Source organism: Kickxella alabastrina (assembly GCF_025024165.1).
Source record: "Kickxella alabastrina strain RSA 675 chromosome Unknown BX661scaffold_11, whole genome shotgun sequence".
Classification (NCBI taxonomy): domain Eukaryota; kingdom Fungi; phylum Kickxellomycota; class Kickxellomycetes; order Kickxellales; family Kickxellaceae; genus Kickxella; species Kickxella alabastrina.
In genome coordinates, this window is record NW_026251482.1 from 121525 (window position 1) to 141327 (window position 19803).

At 43.0% G+C, this 19803-nt stretch overlaps 7 protein-coding genes across 7 annotated transcripts; 3 read left to right on the top strand and 4 right to left on the bottom strand.

The window, feature by feature from the left end:
- Positions 1-5060: 5060 nt before the first annotated feature.
- On the top strand, positions 5061-5969 carry BX661DRAFT_170978 (uncharacterized protein; the record flags this gene model as incomplete). Its single annotated transcript, XM_051533665.1, has 1 exon — positions 5061-5969. The coding sequence occupies one exon, from the start codon at positions 5061-5063 to the stop codon at positions 5967-5969; it is 909 nt and encodes a 302-aa protein (XP_051391604.1).
- Positions 5970-6304: 335 nt separating this feature from the next.
- BX661DRAFT_182343 (uncharacterized protein) lies at positions 6305-6612 on the bottom strand. The gene has a single exon (XM_051535953.1). The coding sequence runs from the start codon at positions 6578-6580 to the stop codon at positions 6368-6370; it is 213 nt and encodes a 70-aa protein (XP_051391605.1). The 5' UTR covers positions 6581-6612; the 3' UTR covers positions 6305-6367.
- Positions 6613-11944: 5332 nt separating this feature from the next.
- Positions 11945-12982, top strand: BX661DRAFT_182351 (uncharacterized protein). The gene has a single exon (XM_051535954.1). The coding sequence runs from the start codon at positions 12153-12155 to the stop codon at positions 12936-12938; it is 786 nt and encodes a 261-aa protein (XP_051391606.1). The 5' UTR covers positions 11945-12152; the 3' UTR covers positions 12939-12982.
- Positions 12983-12990: 8 nt separating this feature from the next.
- Positions 12991-15701, bottom strand: BX661DRAFT_182352 (armadillo-type protein). The gene has a single exon (XM_051535955.1). The coding sequence runs from the start codon at positions 15602-15604 to the stop codon at positions 13145-13147; it is 2460 nt and encodes an 819-aa protein (XP_051391607.1). The 5' UTR covers positions 15605-15701; the 3' UTR covers positions 12991-13144.
- Positions 15702-17041, bottom strand: BX661DRAFT_182353 (uncharacterized protein). The gene has a single exon (XM_051535956.1). The coding sequence runs from the start codon at positions 16971-16973 to the stop codon at positions 15972-15974; it is 1002 nt and encodes a 333-aa protein (XP_051391608.1). The 5' UTR covers positions 16974-17041; the 3' UTR covers positions 15702-15971.
- Positions 17042-17244: 203 nt separating this feature from the next.
- BX661DRAFT_182355 (Alpha/Beta hydrolase protein) lies at positions 17245-18438 on the top strand. The gene is given in 2 exon segments (XM_051535957.1): positions 17245-17308; positions 17320-18438. The coding sequence occupies 1 exon segment, from the start codon at positions 17416-17418 to the stop codon at positions 18385-18387; it is 972 nt and encodes a 323-aa protein (XP_051391609.1). The 5' UTR covers positions 17245-17308; positions 17320-17415; the 3' UTR covers positions 18388-18438.
- Positions 18439-18448: 10 nt separating this feature from the next.
- BX661DRAFT_182356 (uncharacterized protein) lies at positions 18449-19294 on the bottom strand. Its single transcript, XM_051535958.1, has one exon. It carries the CDS (start codon positions 19176-19178, stop codon positions 18507-18509), a length of 672 nt encoding a protein of 223 aa, XP_051391610.1. The 5' UTR covers positions 19179-19294; the 3' UTR covers positions 18449-18506.
- Positions 19295-19803: the final 509 nt, after the last annotated feature.

The following is a 19803-nucleotide window of genomic DNA, read 5'->3' on the forward strand; positions in this document are numbered from 1 at the left end:
TTGCAGACTGCTCGTCGGATATTACCAACTGGCCAATGTATTTGCCAGTATTAGCTGTTTGCTGCAGTTGAAAAGAGGCTACTTGACCAATCGTATACCGCACTGCATACGTCGAGGGCAATAAATACCATCCATACAGTAGCAGTGAGCCAAATAAGTTATGCGTTGTAGATGGTTGGCTTAGCAACATTGAATTAGCTTCCATGGCTGGAAACTTTCAATATATGAGAAGTTTTTACATTAGTTTGACTAGAAGTAGGGCAGTCAGCTGCTTTGTTGCAAACAGTTGGCAAGTGCCACAGGTGCAAAAGCTCGACTAGTCCAAAGTTACGACATTGAATTATAGAGATATTGTGGTGCCCCCAACACACATTTCAAGCCATTATCTTCCCTTTTCAAGAATCAAGATCGCCCTCATGGCCATTATACACATTTCTGTTATTGCTGGCTGACATCAAGGAACACCATGATGTTTACAGCGCTGCCCACACAGCGCTGCCCCCTTTTTTAGTTAAGTAATTTTTAAGACTTGAATATATCGATTTAGACCCACATTTTTATAGGGCACGACAGACATATTGCAATGCTATTCATACATTACGCCCAAGCCAATTAAATATGCAATAAAGCAGATTGCGGAGTACTTATCTAATATTGTGAATTTAAATGTGGTTCCGCTCGACGCATACGCTGGCTACTCCACTTTTCATAAAATATTAATTGATAAATATTCTGGTTAGCTCTTGACCGTTAAATGCAACACACTAGCTGATGTGTCTAAATACGGACTTTTCGATAGACTAAAAATGTTAGATATCAAGCTATATCAAGTATCACCAAAAATAATATCTAGAGTTAATTCCAAAACAGTGAAAAAACTATGCTTAACCAATGTCCCACAAAAACTGCCATGGATATGCATTGAGAGCCAAAATATGCATCAAATTAGAGAATTTCCAAATCTGACAATCTTGGAAATTCAATTTGACAAAAAAATTATGATAGATAATTTGCTGTCAATGCTAATAATTATAAAAGCACAAATGGTCAGAATGTGTTTAGAGATAAGGGTCAGCATGTGGAATTTCCAGAACTTGAAAGCATGGCCATAGAAAATATAATTGTGACTCTGGGCAAGATGAAGATAACCATCCATATTTATTACCAACGACTGGATACACGTGGTCATTACAAAACACAACAAATTGATTAAACAGAAATTCGAAATAGATAATTTTCTATTAATAAAATATATGAACCAAAGAGTTTCATTAAAATAATAAAAATTCAGTCATGTTTTTATCAAGATTATTTGTTTGATAGAAAGTTGGCACAGGACAAAAATACAATACAATATTTTGGCAATATATTTACAATCCAACCTAACAAAATGGGATTTTCAAGCCTATGCTGGCTTCGCTTAGCTGTTATTATCAATGTCAGTAAGATGGCTGTTGTAATGAAAAGTTGTGCTAGTTATAATAAATATTAATAAAAATTAGGCTAAGAGAAGAGCTAAAGAGCTCACTATTCGGAATTCGCCGTACGCGTAAAATATCATAAACATATTTCACGCGCCTGCGGTGTCACGTGACTTAGCTTTTATTTTTGATGTCACAACTGTGCTTATAGAGAGTTTGTCAAATCTCACAGAGCTGGAGATAAAATGCTTTAAATGCAATCATTGAAAAAAACCAGAGAAATTTGCTATATAAAAATCTCTAGATAAACCGATTTTGTCTATTTGCACTAGGCTTAAATCGCTGACTATAAATAATTACAGGCATTTTAAAAGAAAGTATGTGGCAAGAGAGTTAAATATACTACTTGTGCAAATTAGTGGGTTAAAATCAGTATACATCCCACCAGAGATTAAAAGCAGCATGTGTAATATTGTAAAGCAATACCAAAATGTTTATACTCATATAAAGGCACTAGAGATTAAAATCTCCAATTCTCCATTTTGCTGGTGCAAAAGAGTGCTAATATATATGCCTGTTTATAGTGTTATAATTATTTTGAACACTACGTGACTAGTGTAAAAAAATTTGTGTATGAGTCATGCTATAGTTTTTAATATTAAATAAATTGAAAGTAAAACAAGAGTTGGGCTTTGACTTGTTACACAGACTGAAGATATGGAAGTGGATGTTGAGGTTGAGAATCGCGAAACAGGTTTCCACCTGCGTGCCGATTGATAGGGAATTTAATTTAATCATGCACGCATAAATTAGGAAGGCATTACATTGATGCCCAAACATGCTCCCTATCTTGCAATGCACACGCATAAGCGCACACACACACACACACACACACACACACACACACACGCAAAAACCACAACCCTGACTCTCTAAGATACCGGTCTGCCGCAGAAGATCCGGTTCTCACCAACGGAGCGCATAATTGACAATATGCACAACAAAGGCGACAAGGTACATATATAAGATGAGGCCGGCCCTAGTTCTACTTTTAATTGCCTTGATAATAAAAACTATAACAAAACCCAAACACAACTTTAACATTAGACAACTAATGGTCTTCACATACCCTTTTATTATAACAGATTTGTATATATATGTCTCAATTGACTTTGTTGCGCACATTGCCAGTTGTACACTCTGTTGGCAAAAACTGGGTTTTCTGCAAATAGCCCAGGGATTTGAGATGTCAATATTGTGATCCTTACGTATGCCCGCTCGTACGCGTGCGTTGAAAAACAGGGACTGTATATGGGAATCATCATTAGTACCCCAATTTACTCTTCTATGGTCTAGCCCGTGTACAATCAATTGACATGTGGACTAAAACCTGTTTTATATATCTCAGACTTATCATTCACCTTTATGTTCTTGGGCTACGCAACACATACAAATAACTTTTTTATTAGTCTGCAAAATAAAACTTTGGCATAAATTTATTCATAATTAAAAATCAAAAAGTATAATTTGTGGTCGATAAACAATAATAGAAATCAGGATTATAATGTTATTACCATAAAAATGGCTTTTGCGCAACAAGTATTGTAAAAAAATTTAAATACCTAAAATTTAAAAGCCATTGAATGATTGCATAAAAAGCGAACGCTTAAACTGGAAACACTACACCCTACACTTTATAATAACTAATATTATACAAACACTTGATAATTTTTTATTGATGAGATAGATGCGCGGCTCTCATATGGGCTGATCTCGCATGGATATTTTTTGGACCGTCTGGTGAAGCCAGTTGGAATTATATAATTTAAGCTGGTGGGTAATAGTGTTCAAGTTGGAAGCAGTGTATTTACTAATTGAAGCGTGGATATAGAGAAACTGAAAACGTATGGCAGAAAATGCTTGGCCTTTTATAGAAATCAACAAACATAAATAATTATGTTTTTATATCTTCAAAATACACAAAATAGTTGCCCATTTTGTAAAACAAATACTCCAGGTTTGATATAATGGCACTGTTCTCGATATTTACTTTGGTCATATTTCTTGTTGAAAATGGGGATAGGAAATAAAAAATACGTTTATATTGGAGTTAATATTACCGTGCCTTCTTTTTACAATAAAAGATAAAGTAGCTTTAATGAACAGGTAAAAATGGGGTATTTTATTTTATTTAGATGTATGCGGATGCAAGCAAAAGACAGTTTGCACAAAAAAAGCATACCTTCTATGTTTTAACTCAATAAAAACCACTTTACTCCATACTTTCTTATTGGCAATGGCCACTGGAGTAGAACACCGTTAGCACACATTACCCCAATACAAAAAGGCCTAGCAGGCATAGATGTTTTATTTTGGTTGTTCATCTTGGCAAGCATGTTTAGAATTGTTGTCGACTCATGTAGATGTTTAATTAAATCCCCTTGATTTTTCTCATAGCTTTTTCCAAGTTGTCATAAATAAGAATCTACATAGTATTTGTTCCAAAAATACATCATGACCAAATCCTATGTTTTGGTTGATAATTATTTAATCAGTTGCTTAAAAACTACCATTTGAATGTGCCAGATTGTCTGAATAAAAGTGTATTAGTACAATTCGACGGCCGATTCGGGCGAGTCATGCCCATCAAAATACAAAAACACAATTTAAAATGGTCCTTGCACAATTATCAAGTGTCAACTCCTCTAAAATCAATCGAAAAAGGGGATCGACATGCAGAACCTGATTTTAACGCAAATTTCAGACTATCCTATTTTGGACTGAATCCAAAACCAGAAGTTGCCAAAATAAAACTGAAAAGGATTGGGAGGGGGGGGAGAGTTTATGGTGAGTGATTGTTGCGCGAATGGGCGTTGAATTTTTCCACCAAAAGTGGGGATCAATTTTTGGCTCGTGTTTCCACTTTCCAAAAAACTTTTTTTTAACCCGTATCCAACACATCATGTAAGTGTGAAATGCTGGATGGATCCATCGCTATTTTACAGTGCAATCTACGGGAACGGTCAGAGCGGAACGCATCCGCACCGGCTTGGGACCTTTTACGGATCACAGAAATTTTTGACAGATGGAAGTCAGGCGAAATGGAAAATTTGAATTCAAGCGAATTTGGACATTCCAAATGCTTATTGAGTCAATTTGAAAATATCTAATGCCACTTGGCAGCGTAGCAGGGCGGAGTAGGGCATGAGCGTGTCCTTACCTGTCTGCGTCTGCGCTGGTGTCTGGCTTAGTTTTTTGTTGGCAGAGCAATGCGTGGCCCTTGGGGATCAATCTGAAACAGACCGCCAAACAGACCTCTTCTTATCAGGTGTGGGGTGTCTGTTGCTCATATTGTCAAAAATTTAGACTGGGCCGTGTTGTCTGACTTTTTCTTTACAGAATAACCCTATCACTCGCCATTAGTAAAGTTGGCCGACCAAACCTTTTGTCTTCCTTCTTTTCGTTATATTATACCGTACGCCGACTAATTTTTGACTCTTTTACTGCTCTTCTTATTTTCTTACTTTTATTATTTTTATTCACAACAAAAACCCGGCCGCGCACGTTCCCGATTAACTTGGAATTCATAAATAACGGATTTATTATTTCCGAATTCAACGGCAGATAGCACAATAAAAGATGTCCGTCGTTAACACTAACCCGTTTAGCGTGCTGAACGACAACGCCGAGGACACTAACGTCCCCATCCAGGTTGCCCCCAAGCAGACCAAGGCCCCCGTCAAGGTTGCCGCTCCCGTTGCCGCCGCCGCAACCCCCGCCGCCGACCGCCCGCGCAGAGCCAACACCGGCTACCCCCCTCGCCACACCCAGCGTCAGACCGCCGGCTTTGATGCCGCTGATGCCCCCTCGGAGTTCAATAAGACCCCCCGCCCCGCTCACCATGGCCAGCGCGGTCGTGGTGCCGGCGCCTACCGTGGTCGCGGCCGTGAGTTTGACCGTCACAGTGCCACTGGTAAGGACGACTCTGAGAAGAAGGTGACTCAGGGCTGGCTTGGTAAGGACCAGGCTCTTGTCGAGGATGATGCCAAGGCTGCCGAGGAGGCTAAGAAAGATCAGGATGGCGTTGCTACTCCCGTTGTTGAGCAGGAGCCCGAGGAGGTTATTAAGACCCTCGAGGAGTACCTCCAGGAGCGTGAGGCCAGTGGCATCGATGCCGGTCGCACTCTGCGCAAGGCCAACGAGGGTGGTGTTGACCAGAGCCAGCTGCAGAACGGCGCTGTTGCGCTTGTGCGTGAGGAGGCCGAGCAGTTTGTTCACGCCTCGAAGGGCCGGAAGAACCAGGAGCGCAAGCAGAAGACCCTTGTTGCCATTGAGCAGCGCTTTGTCGAGAACCAGCCCCGTCGCTCTGATGACTCCCGCGACGGTGCCCGCGGTGGCGCCCGTGGCGGCGCCCGCGGCGGTGCCCGCGGTGGTGAGCGTCGTGGTGAGCGTCCGGCTGGTGCCCGCGGTGGCAACGCCCCCCGTCAGCCCCGTCAGGCCCGTGTCAACGTCAACCTCCAGGATGAGAGCGCCTTCCCCTCCCTCTAAATTTTAACCCTGACTCATATGCACTACATTAGTAAAGATGTATTTTGGAATTTCCAGACATTTATAGCGAAATTGCAGATTATTAAGCGGAAAATTTTCAAAACCCATTTTTCTAGTTTTTTGGCCTAAAATATCAGAAAGTCGAGATTTTTGAAGATGCAGGGAGGTATTTAGTCTGCGTCTGACTCGTGCTTTGGGTATGACTTAAGCGTGACGCTTAACGATGTAATTATATTTTTGATTTTAGTTTTGAAAATATTTTTGAAAATATTTTTTTGGGAATCATTTGCATTTATTGGATTAAATTATAATAAAATCAGTAAATAAAATGCTAATAAAATCTTAAAAAATGCAGAACTTGTTCTGTGGTGGCATCCTTGGTGTAGATAGAGCTCAGGCTAAAGTGGCAGCGGCGAACTGGAAGACAAGCACAAGACAAAATACGTGGTAAAATAACAGAAGCGCAAAGCAGTATGCAAGACGTAGAAACAGCAGTGAGTGCAAGGGACAGCCAGAGCCAGAATGATGGCAATGAACCAGCAGGAATGACTAACAAGTACAATACTAATTTTGCCTATAATATGATAAAGTTTCAAATGCATACATTGCATGAAACTGCTAATAATACTAAGCAATGTTAAATAAGAGTATAGATATTTAAATTTTAAAATGTAAAATGTAAAATGAATGGGGAAGGTAGAGAAGAATGACTTATCTCGTAGGCGCAAATTATTTTTTACTCTCACGTTTTGTATCATTATTGCCATTTTATTTCCCTGCATTCTAATTTACATATACGTTATTATTGGGTTATATGCTCATTGTGATACAAGAAAATGCGGCTTGTCTCCGGCAATTGATTAATGAATCAATCGCCAGTTAATTCCCTACTTTGACATGCAGGAATTCATATGCACATATAAATACTAATGAATATGAACAGTGGAGGCTGTTCATCTTTCAGCTTTCTTTTAGTTCAAATATATATTTTTAACACAACACTTGGCTAGCAACGAGTTCTCATTGTGGACCAGCACACACAACTCAGCAGATAGGTTGTCCACCGAAAGACAATTCTATCTACCAGTTATTGCCTTTTTTGTGTTTGTCGGGTTGGTCAGCCACGCACTGGATACCTGCTCTCTTGGGGAGAAGGCACGGCCAGTACCACTCAGAAAGATTTTGCCTTGTTACTCGACAGACAAAATGTGCGAGGATTCACAGTCGGACGAAAGGATCGACATTGGCTTGGAGACGAAGAGCATAGGCAGTGCATCTGTTGGCCGCACCTTCAGTTGGCAGAAGGAAAAGGTTGCCACTCTCGATGAGGCCATAGTAATATGGTACTCAAAACTATTCTTAGTTATCGAAGTGAAGCAGGGAAGCACGAAAGGCGACAAGGTTGATGCTGTACAGCAATTATTCCGCTACACCCGCAACCTTTTTCGCACCCAGCACAATCGTCGTTTTGCTTGGGGGCTGACAATTCGTGGCAGTTTTGTGCAGGCCTATTTTTTGTGGCAGTTTTGTGCAAGCCCATCTTTTCAGCCCAATTTTCATGAAAACCTCTCTGGAAATAAATGTGCACACAGAGCCAGACCGTGGTGCATTCATCATGTTGATTGTCAACTGGTCTTTCTGCAATGAGGATCAGCTCAGATATGATTCCTCAGTAAGGTATTTGAAGAATCTTAGCTGCTGGGAGATAATGGTACCTAGTGGTCTTATATGCGGCACAAACAGCAGCAGCAGTATCAACACTGTTTTGCTGGAATCAACTGGGCAAATGTTTACAGCAACACAATCCTTTTGACTATTGGTCAGATGTTTGGGCAACACATAATATTATTTAATATTTATTAGTAAGATAATTAAAACAAACTAAATTCCTTTACTTTTTAAATCTTGGTCTGCCAGCTTGCTATTTATACCATTCCAAGAAAAGTGAGTACTGTCATATTTTTAGTTGTGGAAAATAACGTAAAAAGGAGATATACAATAAAAAACACTTTTATTGCAAACAGCGTTTGATAATTAATATTGACACGGTGATTTATCTTGCTGCATAACAATGATGACAGAGCAGGCACAAATATGAAATACTTTTTTAATCATAGCAACTTTGAACCAATCTGCCTTGAAATTTATGCCTAGTTAATTTTCTTTATTATCCATATTTGCACTGTCGGTTCAATGGCAAGATGCTGTAAACACTCCAATGATTGATCCGTTTGAAGTGTGCACTGACATGGTGTGATACAAGAAATTGCGGCTTGTCTCCGGCGATTGATTAATGAATCAATCGCTAGTTAATTCCCTACTTGGATATGCAGGAATTCATACGCACGCATAAATACTAATGAATATGAACAGTGGTCTGTTCATCCCTTAGCTTTCTTTTAGTTCATTTTTGTTCAATATATATATTTTTAACGTAACACATGGCACCAGCTATTGCCAAGGATGTTAACAAGTGAATTCAATAGTGCACTTAAAAGCTGTAAGCCTGATCTTATATATGTATCTTGTTGCCTTTGTGACATCAGTTATTCCAATGTCACGCAATAATTCCAATTTAAAACAATTGTGAGCATTTGAAATTGTGATTGTTTACGATCGCGATTCCTATTTTATTATTGATTGTTTTGAATTGAAAAATGGGGCTTTCAAGCTTCCTTATAGTGTATTTTTGACATAAATATATTTAGTAGTGTTGCACAGACTGAAGATATGGAAGTGGATGTTGAGGTCGAGAATCGCGAAACAGGTTTCCACCTGCGTGCCGATTGATAGGACGCTAATTGGATAATGCAGTCGTAAATTAGGGAGGCATTACATTGATGCCCAAACATGCTCTTCATTTTGCAATGCACACGCATAAGCGCACACACACACACGCAAAAACCACAACACTGACTCCCTAAGATACCGGTCTGCCCACAGAAAATCCGGTTCTCACCAACGGAGTGCACAATTGACAATGTGCACAACAAAGGCGTCAAGGCACATATATAAGATAAGGCCGGCCCTAGTTGTGACATCAGAAATGGGGGCCAAGTCACGTGACAGCGCAGACGCGTGAAATATGTTTGATATTTCACGCGTATAGCGAATTCTGAATAGTGAGCTCTTCAGCTCTTTCCGTAGTCTCATTCAGATTAATATATATTATAGCTAGTCCAATTCTCATTACATGCACAATTGGTGGAGTGCATAATAAATGTAATAGAACTTATTACTACTGTTATAGTAAGAGGGGGGTGTGAGGAGCACTAGTTGTCTAGTGTTAAAAGTTAGGGGTGATTTTATAAAAGGTTTTATTACTGATGTTTCTAAAGTACTACTAGTGTAATAAGGAATCTTGCTGGTTATAATAAATATTAATCTGAATGAGACTAGGAGAAGAACTAAAAAGCTCACTATTCAGAATTCGCTATACGCGTGAAATATCAAACATATTTCACGCGTCTGCGCTGTCACGTGACTTGGCCCCCATTTCTGATGTCACAACTAGGGCCGGCCTTATCTTATATATGTGCCTTGACGCCTTTGTTGTGCACATTGTCAATTGTGCACTCCGTTGGTGAGAACCGGATTTTCTGTGGGCAGACCGGTATCTTAGGGAGTCAGTGTTGTGGTTTTTGCGTGTGTGTGTGTGCGCTTATGCGTGTGCATTGCAAAATGAAGAGCATGTTTGGGCATCAATGTAATGCCTCCCTAATTTACGACTGCATTATCCAATTAGCGTCCTATCAATCGGCACACAGGTGGAAACCTGTTTCGCGATTCTCGACCTCAACATCCACTTCCATATCTTCAGTCTGCGCAACAGTTCTATGAACGTGTAGATAAAGTATAACGATATAAAGTATATTTAATAACTAAAGTGCTATGCACTGTGAAAGGTAAAGAGTAGAGAGCATATTGCTCTGGTCATTGTGTGACTTATTGTTTGTGTTGCTAAACAGCCAAAACTGGTTAATCAGTTGATCGTCATCAATCAATGGTTTTCCCTTTGGCCGCGTTTACAACAAAATTTTAATTAAATTAATAAAACAATGGAATATAGACGCTAACAATAATGTTTTTTATTTAATGGCCCCAGTTTACTTATACTTCATTGTTATAAAACTAATTAATATCAAAACAGAATTTGCAATTGCACACTGTGGATTGCATTGAACAGTGTTTTACATTTTTCAAACACATAACGCCATGTAAAGCACGCGACAATCAATAATTAGATATATTAAATATATTTAATCAAGACAACATTGTGTATGGTGTTGGCATAGTTTTATTTTGCTTGTTGCAAAATTAAGCAAAACAAAAAATAAAGCAGCAAATCTGGATATTGGCTACATATTTAAATTTACATATTAGCAATGAGTGTGCGCCACACACGTTTCAAAGGATTCAGATAGATGAATAGCTGCTAATAGGGGAGGGTATATAAACAAACAAACAAACAATACTTTGCACACAGGTTTATAAATGTATTGTCAATTTATTGTGATATATTGCAGTATAATAGTTTGCCCACTGAAGCAGAAACTGTAATAAACTGAAGAGCATTTACAGACCAAAATAATCTCACAAAAAAATACCCAAGCATCGTATTTTCTTTCAACGCTGCCACATTTATGTATTATGTTTAAACTACTGTTTTGCTTTATATTATAACTCATTCTTATTTATGATCTTACTCATGATCTTTTTATTTTGGTCTGGTTTTCTCGCAATCCTTCTTGGCGTCTCCGGCATAATGGCTGCCAAGTTGACGGGTTCTGGGAACGTCACATACTATAATTAATTGCTTATAACACAACAAGAAATGGTACAGTTTCCACCATTGTGTGAACTGGACTATACTTATTTTAACATTAGTCTAATCACGGTCGTCCAATCACTGAAGCCGGAAGAATGTTTTTCGTGTCTCAACGTGAGTAACACCATCGACAAAGCAAAATCTGTGTATGTGCTTGTGGTGGATCGCGGTGGCATTAACTTAGACTTGAGCAAGGATGCATACACAAACCTGTTTAGGACTGACGTTGGTCAGAGTCCAGCCAAATGAGAGCTAGTAAATAAATCATACTGTGAGGATATATGGTTAAAGTCAAGACCTGAAATTGACTAAATCTTGGCACCAGGGACACAAGCCAGTGATGGCACAGTTTAAAGGTGTTACGCTTGTGAGAATCACTATATATTGCTTTTATTTTAGAATATTTATTTTGGACTAATTAACAATTAAGCATCAACAATTTTATAAAGACTTTTGCACACTCTTTCAGTTGTCAACTGTTGTAACATTCTCAAAAAACAAATGAAGTTGGGAGCCAAGTGAAATTGGCAGATGGTAGTTTATCTTCATACATCTTATTTATTTGTTTATATATTTTGAGTGTGCTTTAAATGGGTTCAGAATTGAAAACAATAAAGCGGCTTTGTAACATGTGGAAAAATAACTTTTCACTGGTTACCTAAATTATTTTTAATATTGCTATGCGCAAAACACGTATGCTGTTATGACACTTGTATAATAAATCACAATTTAAAACATGTGATAAAAACCAATTTAATTTAATGTCTAAGAACAACTTTTTTATTACAAAAAATGGAATGTGTACCCAACAGCGCTATACTTTCCAAAAGTAGAAACATTTTTATAGTTTTTATAATTGAATCCGAGCCTCTCATACTAGCAAAGAAAAGACAGGTTATTACCAAAAAATAAAAAATTCATGGAACCTGCCCTAATCAATAAAAAAATAAAAATAGAATCAGCAATGCGCAAAAAAATTAGACACAATCATGTTGTCCTAACCATGTGTTCTCGTTTCTATTATTGGAACTCATTAATCGTTTCCCAAGGCCTTTCCATTTTCTTTCTTCCAAAAATAAAATTGTCCGGGGTTTTTTTTAGCATGTTGCAATGAAATCATATTTATCTATCAGTATTACATCATTTTCATTTTCGTATTCATTTTACAAATACATTCCGGACATTGCAGATTTGGAGAGAGGCTGAAGCTGTCAGGTTCAAATAGTTGATTTATTCCTTCTACCCATCTTTTCTTCTTAAATTTTTGTAAACATACCTTTTCTGCGTTCATTTCATTAATTTTGACCAAATCGTATTTCCATATTTCCTAAAGAATAAGAATACCATTCTAATCAATGTCACCGATCCTGTTCAATCGTCCGCGTATCCTGGTGCTGCTCATAGCTCTGGGAATTATTGCAACCAGTTTAATTGTCACATCGTACCACCACAATTACTGGGGCGCACTCGAAGGATGGTCACCCCCAGAAAAACCTCATCATAGCCCACACCACCCACACCGCCAGCCAATCGAAGACCAAATGCTGCTTGATCGCCTGGCAATCATATTTCCAATTAACAACAACACAGACTTGCAGTTCTACCGTAACACTTGGTTCGGTGACTACCTGTACCCAGTGTGCGACTGGGAGGAGCCAGGGTGCAAGATAGTGTGCAACAAGACCTCAACATACCGCACGCTGGATGAAAAGACGCTTTGTTTTTCAAGGGCCATCAAGTCGTATGATAGTATAGAATTTTTTATCAAGCTTGACGATGACTCGTTTGTCGACAAGGGGTACGTACTCGATTTGATGAGAAACAACACAGGATCCGACCACCCTGTATACATTAGCCACCACACCAGATTGGGCGACAGGGGTAATCCAGATACACTAAATCGCGTGTTATACGGGAATGGCAAATTCTACATGTTCAACCGAAATCTCGTCAAGTGCTTGGATACAGAATTCAAGTACCATGGTCCGAGAAACGAGGACTTTGTATTTGGCGGCATGGTCAATTCTGGGTGTGGTGAGCAAAACGTGTATTATATTCAGGAGGATGATAATTTTATCTGGCATAAGCGGTATACTCACAAGAACAAGGACATTAATTTGGGATATATCAAAAACCACTAGTTGTTAATTTAATACATTGTTACAATTGCAAATATAAAGATTAGTGACTTCATTGGTATTATTACAACAAAAATATTCGATTAAGGATTGCCCAACTACTTTTATTATTTGAAGTAGAAATTCATTAGGTCAAGTACCTGCATATTAACGGAATTGGAGGCTGTGCACAAACCAAGATAAACAGGATATTAAAACGTACAATATTTTTAATAGCAGTCTAAAATATTATTCCCATGGTTAACATCACCTTCCTCCCGCATCAGCTCCTTTTCGACCTGTGTATCCAGGGCCTCCTGATACAAATGCTCTGCCGAAAGTCCTTCCTCCAGCCTAGCAAAGTCAATATCCGCCAGTTTCTTCCAAAACCCGCTCTTCTCGCTCCTTCCGTCCTCTTTGGTCTTACCCCCACCGGCCCTCTTTTTCCTCTCGCCGTCACCACCAGCATCGCCATTCTCCTTCTTGTCCTCTTTCCCTATGTACGGAAAACCACCAGAAATGTCCGCATTCCTTTGCTGCTGTAGCATTTCTTTCAAGCTGTCCAGACATACTCTCCTGACATATCTTGACGGATCACGACACAAATCCAGCAACAGCGAACCACACTGCAGTTCATCATCAACCAGGGCGGCCATATTACACCCATACTGTGGCACAATCAACAACAACAATGCTAAAAGGCTCGCACACCGCAAGCGCACTTCAAAATCAGGATGATCTGAGAGCAAGTAGAGTTTGCGATGGGTCAAGCAGCACAGCCACGACGCATTACCCTCGATCTCACCACGATCAGGATCAGAATCAGAGTCCGAATCAGAATCAGCAGCAGCAGATGCAGCGGTCTTTCCCAGCGCAGTGACAAGATCCAGGCCGGCGCGCTTGACAAATGCTTCAGAGTCATCCAACAAAGATGCTAACGCCTCGGCAGCCATTCCAGGATGCCTCACGATCATGCGTCTTGTCTTCTGATCCGCGTGTTCCAACGCAGCAACCAGTGCATGGGCCGCCGCCGCGCGCACATACTCCTCAGCATCCCCCATTGCACCCACGACATCCTCCAGCAGCGCAGCCCAAACAGGGGCGCACCTAGACCATTGCATCTGGCGGGTAATCCCAGCGAGAAACTCCAGCACAGTGTCGCGCGGCTCCCACTCGACATCCGCCATTCTCGCGCCCAAAGCGCGAACAAGCAGCCGGGAAAAGTCCACAGAGGGCTCGCCTAAAAGGAGCACCTGAGTGGCCAGGGCGAGCAGCATTTGGAGGCCGGGCGCGCGAATGGCAAATGTGGAAATCAGCCGCGGCAGAGTATCCAGGTGCTGGGCATCCGCCCAGTGGATGTTCTCTTGGGTGGCTGCGTGGCGCAAGGAGCAGACGAGGCACTCGAGCGTCAGATGCAGCAGCTGCGGCCATTTGTTGACTGTCGGCAGCGAAAGCAGCGACTCAAGCTGTGCCAGAATCGCCGTGTCTGCAGAGTACCGGCTGTGCTCGCGCACGATGCGCGCTAAATCGCAGGACACAGAACGACTGCCCTTGCGCAGTGCCTCGGCGCCCAGGGCTTGCAAATACCCGGCGGCTGCATCATCCGGAATCTCACTGCTGCTGCTGTCGCATGCAGGCAAGCTCGATGCCGGAACGTGCAATTGGCAGAGGAGCGAGAGCGCCCATTGGGAAACATGCAAGCATGCTTCGGATTCCCGCTCGCGCAATTGTGGATTCAGGGGGACAGCACGCACAAGCGCAGCTAGCGCACGCAGCCGCACAAGCAGCGCAACACCACTACCTCCCTCTGCAAGTGTGCCTTCCTCCAGCACCCGCATACTCTGCTCAACACTGCTGCCACCGTCGTGAGGCAGCTCGCGCACAGCCGCCTCAAACACGTCCAGGGCGCGGTCGCGCACAAGCCGATCGGGGTCAAACAAATACGGCCTCAGTGCCACAAGCCCTGCCACTTCCAGCGCGCGTAGCCGCACTTCCGGCCGCGTATGTGCGTACAGAGCGGTCAGCGCAGATAGAACGGCGGTTTTATGTGCGGCCCGCTGCAAGGCGTACTGCTTGCGCAGCATCCGCTCGACCACAGCTACCCACTCCCCCTGCACTCCGCCCGCACTCTGTTCCCCTGGGTCGCGCCAGCTGACAGCGCAGAGCAGCTGGCAGGCTTCGGCGACAACAAAGAAACTTGTGTCCAAGAGTCTGCGCACCAACAAGCGGCCCAGATCAGCGCTCTCCATCAGCTTCCGCGCACACTCTCGCTCCTGCTGACCCCTCATCCTCCACAACGCAGGTACGGTTTTGCGCATAAAGTACAGGCAGCTCAGCCGCACCAGCGCATGCTGGCTATCGAGATTGTCCACCACCCACGGAACCACCACAGGATGCCCCTGCACGGAGGACCAGAGGTCCTGTGGGCACAGGGCGAGCGCGTCGGCGAGAAAGCGGATGGACACAGAGGATATGCGCGGGTCCGAGGCGCTGTTTAGGCATTGGCCGAGAGTCGTGAGAAAGTCCCAGCTGAGAAGGTGCGCAGCTGCATTCGGTGAGGTGGAAAGAAAGAGCTGCATGTAGGAGAGCACTTTTTCGTGCCGCGTGTCATCGACGATTTTCCCTGACATATGGGGCAGCTGCCGCAGCACGCCGAGCATGACTGTGGGCGAAATTGACGTGTTTGACATGACCAGAATAAGAAAATAGAATTTAAATGTAAACAAGAAAAACCAAAACCAAAACCAAAACCAAAAAGAAAGAGAAAAGAATAAGGAAATGAATGGATGGATGGATGGGAAAAAGAAAAGCAAGCCTACTCCCAACAGAACGGAGCAGAACATTTCCTGACTGTGCCAGGGGGCATAGCCGGAGGCAATGCTATGTGCTTAATTTCGTAGTTTAAATGCGCAGTGCCGCATAGCATGTTTGAATCAATAATCTCCATTCAACAGAACAAGAACACATGGCGGGGAAGACCCGTTGATCTGCAGCAAAAAATCATAAAGGTATTCAATCTCGCGGTCGATTTAATTCTCCAGAACCCAGATCTGTACCTCACAGCTGCTTATATACGGCGCCCTCAACAGCATCGATCCTGTCCACAGGCACGCGCTCCATGGTGCGAAACGGGTTATCAACAAACTCCATCCCCAGCACGTCCGCCAGCTTAGCCCTCACCATATCCACGTCCCCAGCGCCAGACCTCGCCAGCTGCTCCATCACGCCTCTAAACTCGCCCCTGCCCCTCTCCGCTGCCTCAACCTTCTCTGCATGCGCCTTCTCGCACTCCTTCGCCTCAACCTCCAACCGGCCCAAATCCCGCTCCACCACGACCCGGTCTAGCTCCTCATAATAATGCCTAGGCAGCTCCACAGCGCTATTAGGCAGAGCCACGAAGATCTCAGACATCAAATTGTGGTTGTTCTGGTATCTGCCCACTGCAACCGCATACGGCTGGACGTCGATTTCATCTCCAGATACAGAGTCGTCCATTGCGGAATCCGCTGCGCCTCCCGCCACTGTTGTGGCTGCCGAGGCCGAAGCAGATGCTGCCGTGGGGGTTGTGGCCATCAGTTTGTTAGTTTTGCGCTTGCGGGCCGTAGGAATCTGTGGCTGGATTAGTGCTGGATGCGGCTGCGGAGCTTGCCCCACTACTACACCGGCTATGTTAATGTTGGTGTTCTGGTATGTGGCTGTCGGGGCAGATGACCGGCCAGACGAGGGACGCATATGCTGCTGCTGCTGAATGGGATTGTAGGCTGCTGTCACGTTGCCGTTGCCTGAGCGTGGATTAGCTGCGCCCATGTACGTTTGCGGTAGCGGTTGTTGTTGAGGCATCCCCGGCCGGAACTGCATCATTGGCGGCCGCTGCTGCTGCTGATGATGATGGTGCTGCTGCTGAAGCTGTTGTTGCTGGAGCTGGAGCTGGTGGGGGGCTGCTGCCATGCCTAATTGCCCAGGTCTCGCGACAAACTGTTGGTTCGGCGCATACCGAATTGCTGACTGCTGCTGCTGCTGTTGTGGTAGCTGAGGCTGCTGCTGCTGCTGTCCGCTCATTGTTATATTTTTTGAATTGGTTATTTAATAATTTAAGAAAACGATTAAAAAATATCAGGAAATGCAAACCACAAAAAACGCGTCACACTTTTTGTTTCATTTTTCTTTTTCTTTTATAAAGGCTGTTAAAGTGTTGATTATATTTGATTCTTGCAGCAATTAGATTAATATTCCATGTTTCACATGTAGTACTTCCACTATAAACAACAGGAGGCAAAATATGTCAGCAGCAGCTTTAAAGTGACCTGGGCGTGGGAGTGAGATGTTTAACATTTCATTTCATTTCATATCCTCCCTTCCCCCTCTTCCCTCTCTTCCTTTCTTTTTCGCTCATTTATCAAAACCCCCTACCTCATAATATCTATATATAAAGCTCTGGCCCTGCTCAAAAACACCCTTACACTCAACTTTTATTATTATTATCTGTTTATTATTTCGCATAATGGATTCCTTGACTTCAATCGATACCACGATGCCGGTGCAAACGCCCAACAGTCCCATCTCCGAGCACCTCTCGAAACGCGGCCACATCAACATAAGCCCCAGCGACCAGCCCGCGCTTAACCTCTACTATGAGATCTACGGCACTGGCCAGGAAAAAATCGTCTTCATCAACGGGATGGGCGCGGACCGGCAAATGTGGGAACCCAACGTAGCCGAGTTTCTCAAACTCTCCAACTACCAATGCCTAGTCTACGACCACCGCGGCACCGGATTCTCGGACATTGGTCCCTCCGGACCGCTGTCCTTTACTAGTTCGGTGATGGCCAGGGACCTAAAGTGCCTGATGGATGTACTGGGCTGGAACACAAGGGTCAATGTGGTCGGGGCGAGTATGGGCGGAATGGTGGCTTTGGAGTTTGCCACCGGATATGCGCATAGAGTCAAGACGCTCTCGCTGGTGGTGACCAACGCCGGACTCTCCCTGCCGCCGCTGAAGGGGATAGTGGACACGGTGGGGGCGAATTTCGTCCGCGACCCCATTGCGCGCTTCAAGGCTATTTGCGGCTCCTTGTACTCCAAAGAATATTTAGAATCGCCGGCGCCTGAGGGATCTGGTTGCAAGAATATGCTGGAGTATTGTGCACAGAATGCGGTAAGAAAGTCTCGGAACTCTAGGCCAATGTCGTTTTGGTCGTTTTTGGGCCAGGTCGGGACGGTGTTTAGACATTACGTATCGCCTGCGAGGCTGAGGTTGCTTGGGAGGCTGCTACCAGATAAACAGATTCTTATTGTGACTGGTGATGAGGATCATATGGTGAGGACGAGTAATTCGGTATATTTGGCTGATACGATCGGCAGGGAACATGTTATCTTTGAGGTTTACCATGGGGCTGCTCACGGTCTTTGCTCGCAGGAGGCCGCCAAATTGGTCCATCATATCGACAAGATGATAACTGATACCAACAAGTAGATTATAAAAAAACAGAATAGTAGGCATGGTGTGGTGTGGTTTTTTAATGTAAAAATGTATATGTATTGATTACCCACGGGATAATAGAAAATGTTTTGTTTTGTTTTAATTTTGTTTGTTTACTGGTCAACGGTCGTCGATTCAGCATCGACCTTTTGCTGGAGCACGCCAACCAATCTCTGCGGAATCCTATTAAGCACAGCGGCCAGCTGCTGGGCAGGCTGCTGCAAAACACCCAAAACCTGAGCCCTCAACACATCAATCTCGGGCAAATCTACCAACCCCTCAACCATCGGTACATTCAAAACACTATCACCATACTTTGCGCCCAACAAAACCATCTTCTTCTGCTTCCTCACCACCTCCATAGCCTCCTTCACAGCCTCCAACCCCATATCCTTATCCCAATAAATCAACGCCATAGGTCCCGAAAACAAATCCCCCATGTTTTCAAACTTCGTATGCCTCACTACAGCCTTGACCATCTTGGGCCGAACAACCATAAGACGGGCGCCGTGCGCGGATACTTTGAGCTCCCGGCGGTGCTCCATAAGCTCCGGACCACTGAGATTGTAGTGCTGGACAATTAGCAAGGTGGGGGTCGTGAATTGGTGCTCGTAGGCGCTGAAGAGGTATTGTTTGCGCTGAGTAAATGGCTTTTTATAAGTCGTTTGCGTTTTTGGCGCCTGTGAGCGCTCCAACGTGTTAAGGAACCGCGCGCCGGCGGTAGGCCGAACTAGGGTGTTGAGGAGAACCGAAGTGCGCAGCTTCTGCGATACAAATGCAAACATATTTTTGTTATATTATAATAGTAAGGGTGTGTAATTTAGATTTTAGTTTTAAATTTGCAACAAAATTGAGAAAAATAAGAAAAAAACAGAAAGCGTTTGAATCTCGTTGAGCGGGAAACATAATTTTAATAACTCTTTTGTACCAGATCGATCTGGCTTAACATCTTTTTTTATGGTCGCGAATTTTTTGTTAGGAAAAGTACAGATAGCAAAGGGACAGATGAGAAATGTGGAAAATGCGTTAATCACAGCTTAATTAAATCAAAGATATTTTATCACGTGAATTATTCATAATGAAATAGAAATAGAGAAAAATGGGGCACACATACATAGTTACAGCAATAGGAGTACAAAAAAGACGCCTGATAAGCGAGCGGCTAGAATTTGATGCGCTAGACAAAAAACGTCCACACTTTGCCCAGAGAAAATAGATTCATAAATCCACTTGCTTCTTTGATAAAGTCCTGTTCTGTACTAAACAACTCTGACGACTATAACCGCCATGATATTTGGATAAATCAATCTGTGCCATGCCTGCGAGGGTGAGTAACCGCATCAGAGAGTGCTCTCCTTGGCTTTGCTCTCGGCTACCTGCTTTTGAATATCTTGCCAAATGATTGCACTT

What these genes read in the sequence shown, in the direction of transcription:
- BX661DRAFT_182356 (XM_051535958.1), bottom strand. Translation starts at nt 19,178, where the DNA reads ATGTTTGCATTTGTATCGCAGAAGCTGCGCACTTCGGTTCTCCTCAAC.
- BX661DRAFT_182351 (XM_051535954.1), top strand. Translation starts at nt 12,153, where the DNA reads ATGTCACCGATCCTGTTCAATCGTCCGCGTATCCTGGTGCTGCTCATA.
- BX661DRAFT_182353 (XM_051535956.1), bottom strand. Translation starts at nt 16,973, where the DNA reads ATGAGCGGACAGCAGCAGCAGCAGCCTCAGCTACCACAACAGCAGCAG.
- BX661DRAFT_182352 (XM_051535955.1), bottom strand. Translation starts at nt 15,604, where the DNA reads ATGTCAAACACGTCAATTTCGCCCACAGTCATGCTCGGCGTGCTGCGG.
- BX661DRAFT_182343 (XM_051535953.1), bottom strand. Translation starts at nt 6,580, where the DNA reads ATGCAATGTATGCATTTGAAACTTTATCATATTATAGGCAAAATTAGT.
- BX661DRAFT_182355 (XM_051535957.1), top strand. Translation starts at nt 17,416, where the DNA reads ATGGATTCCTTGACTTCAATCGATACCACGATGCCGGTGCAAACGCCC.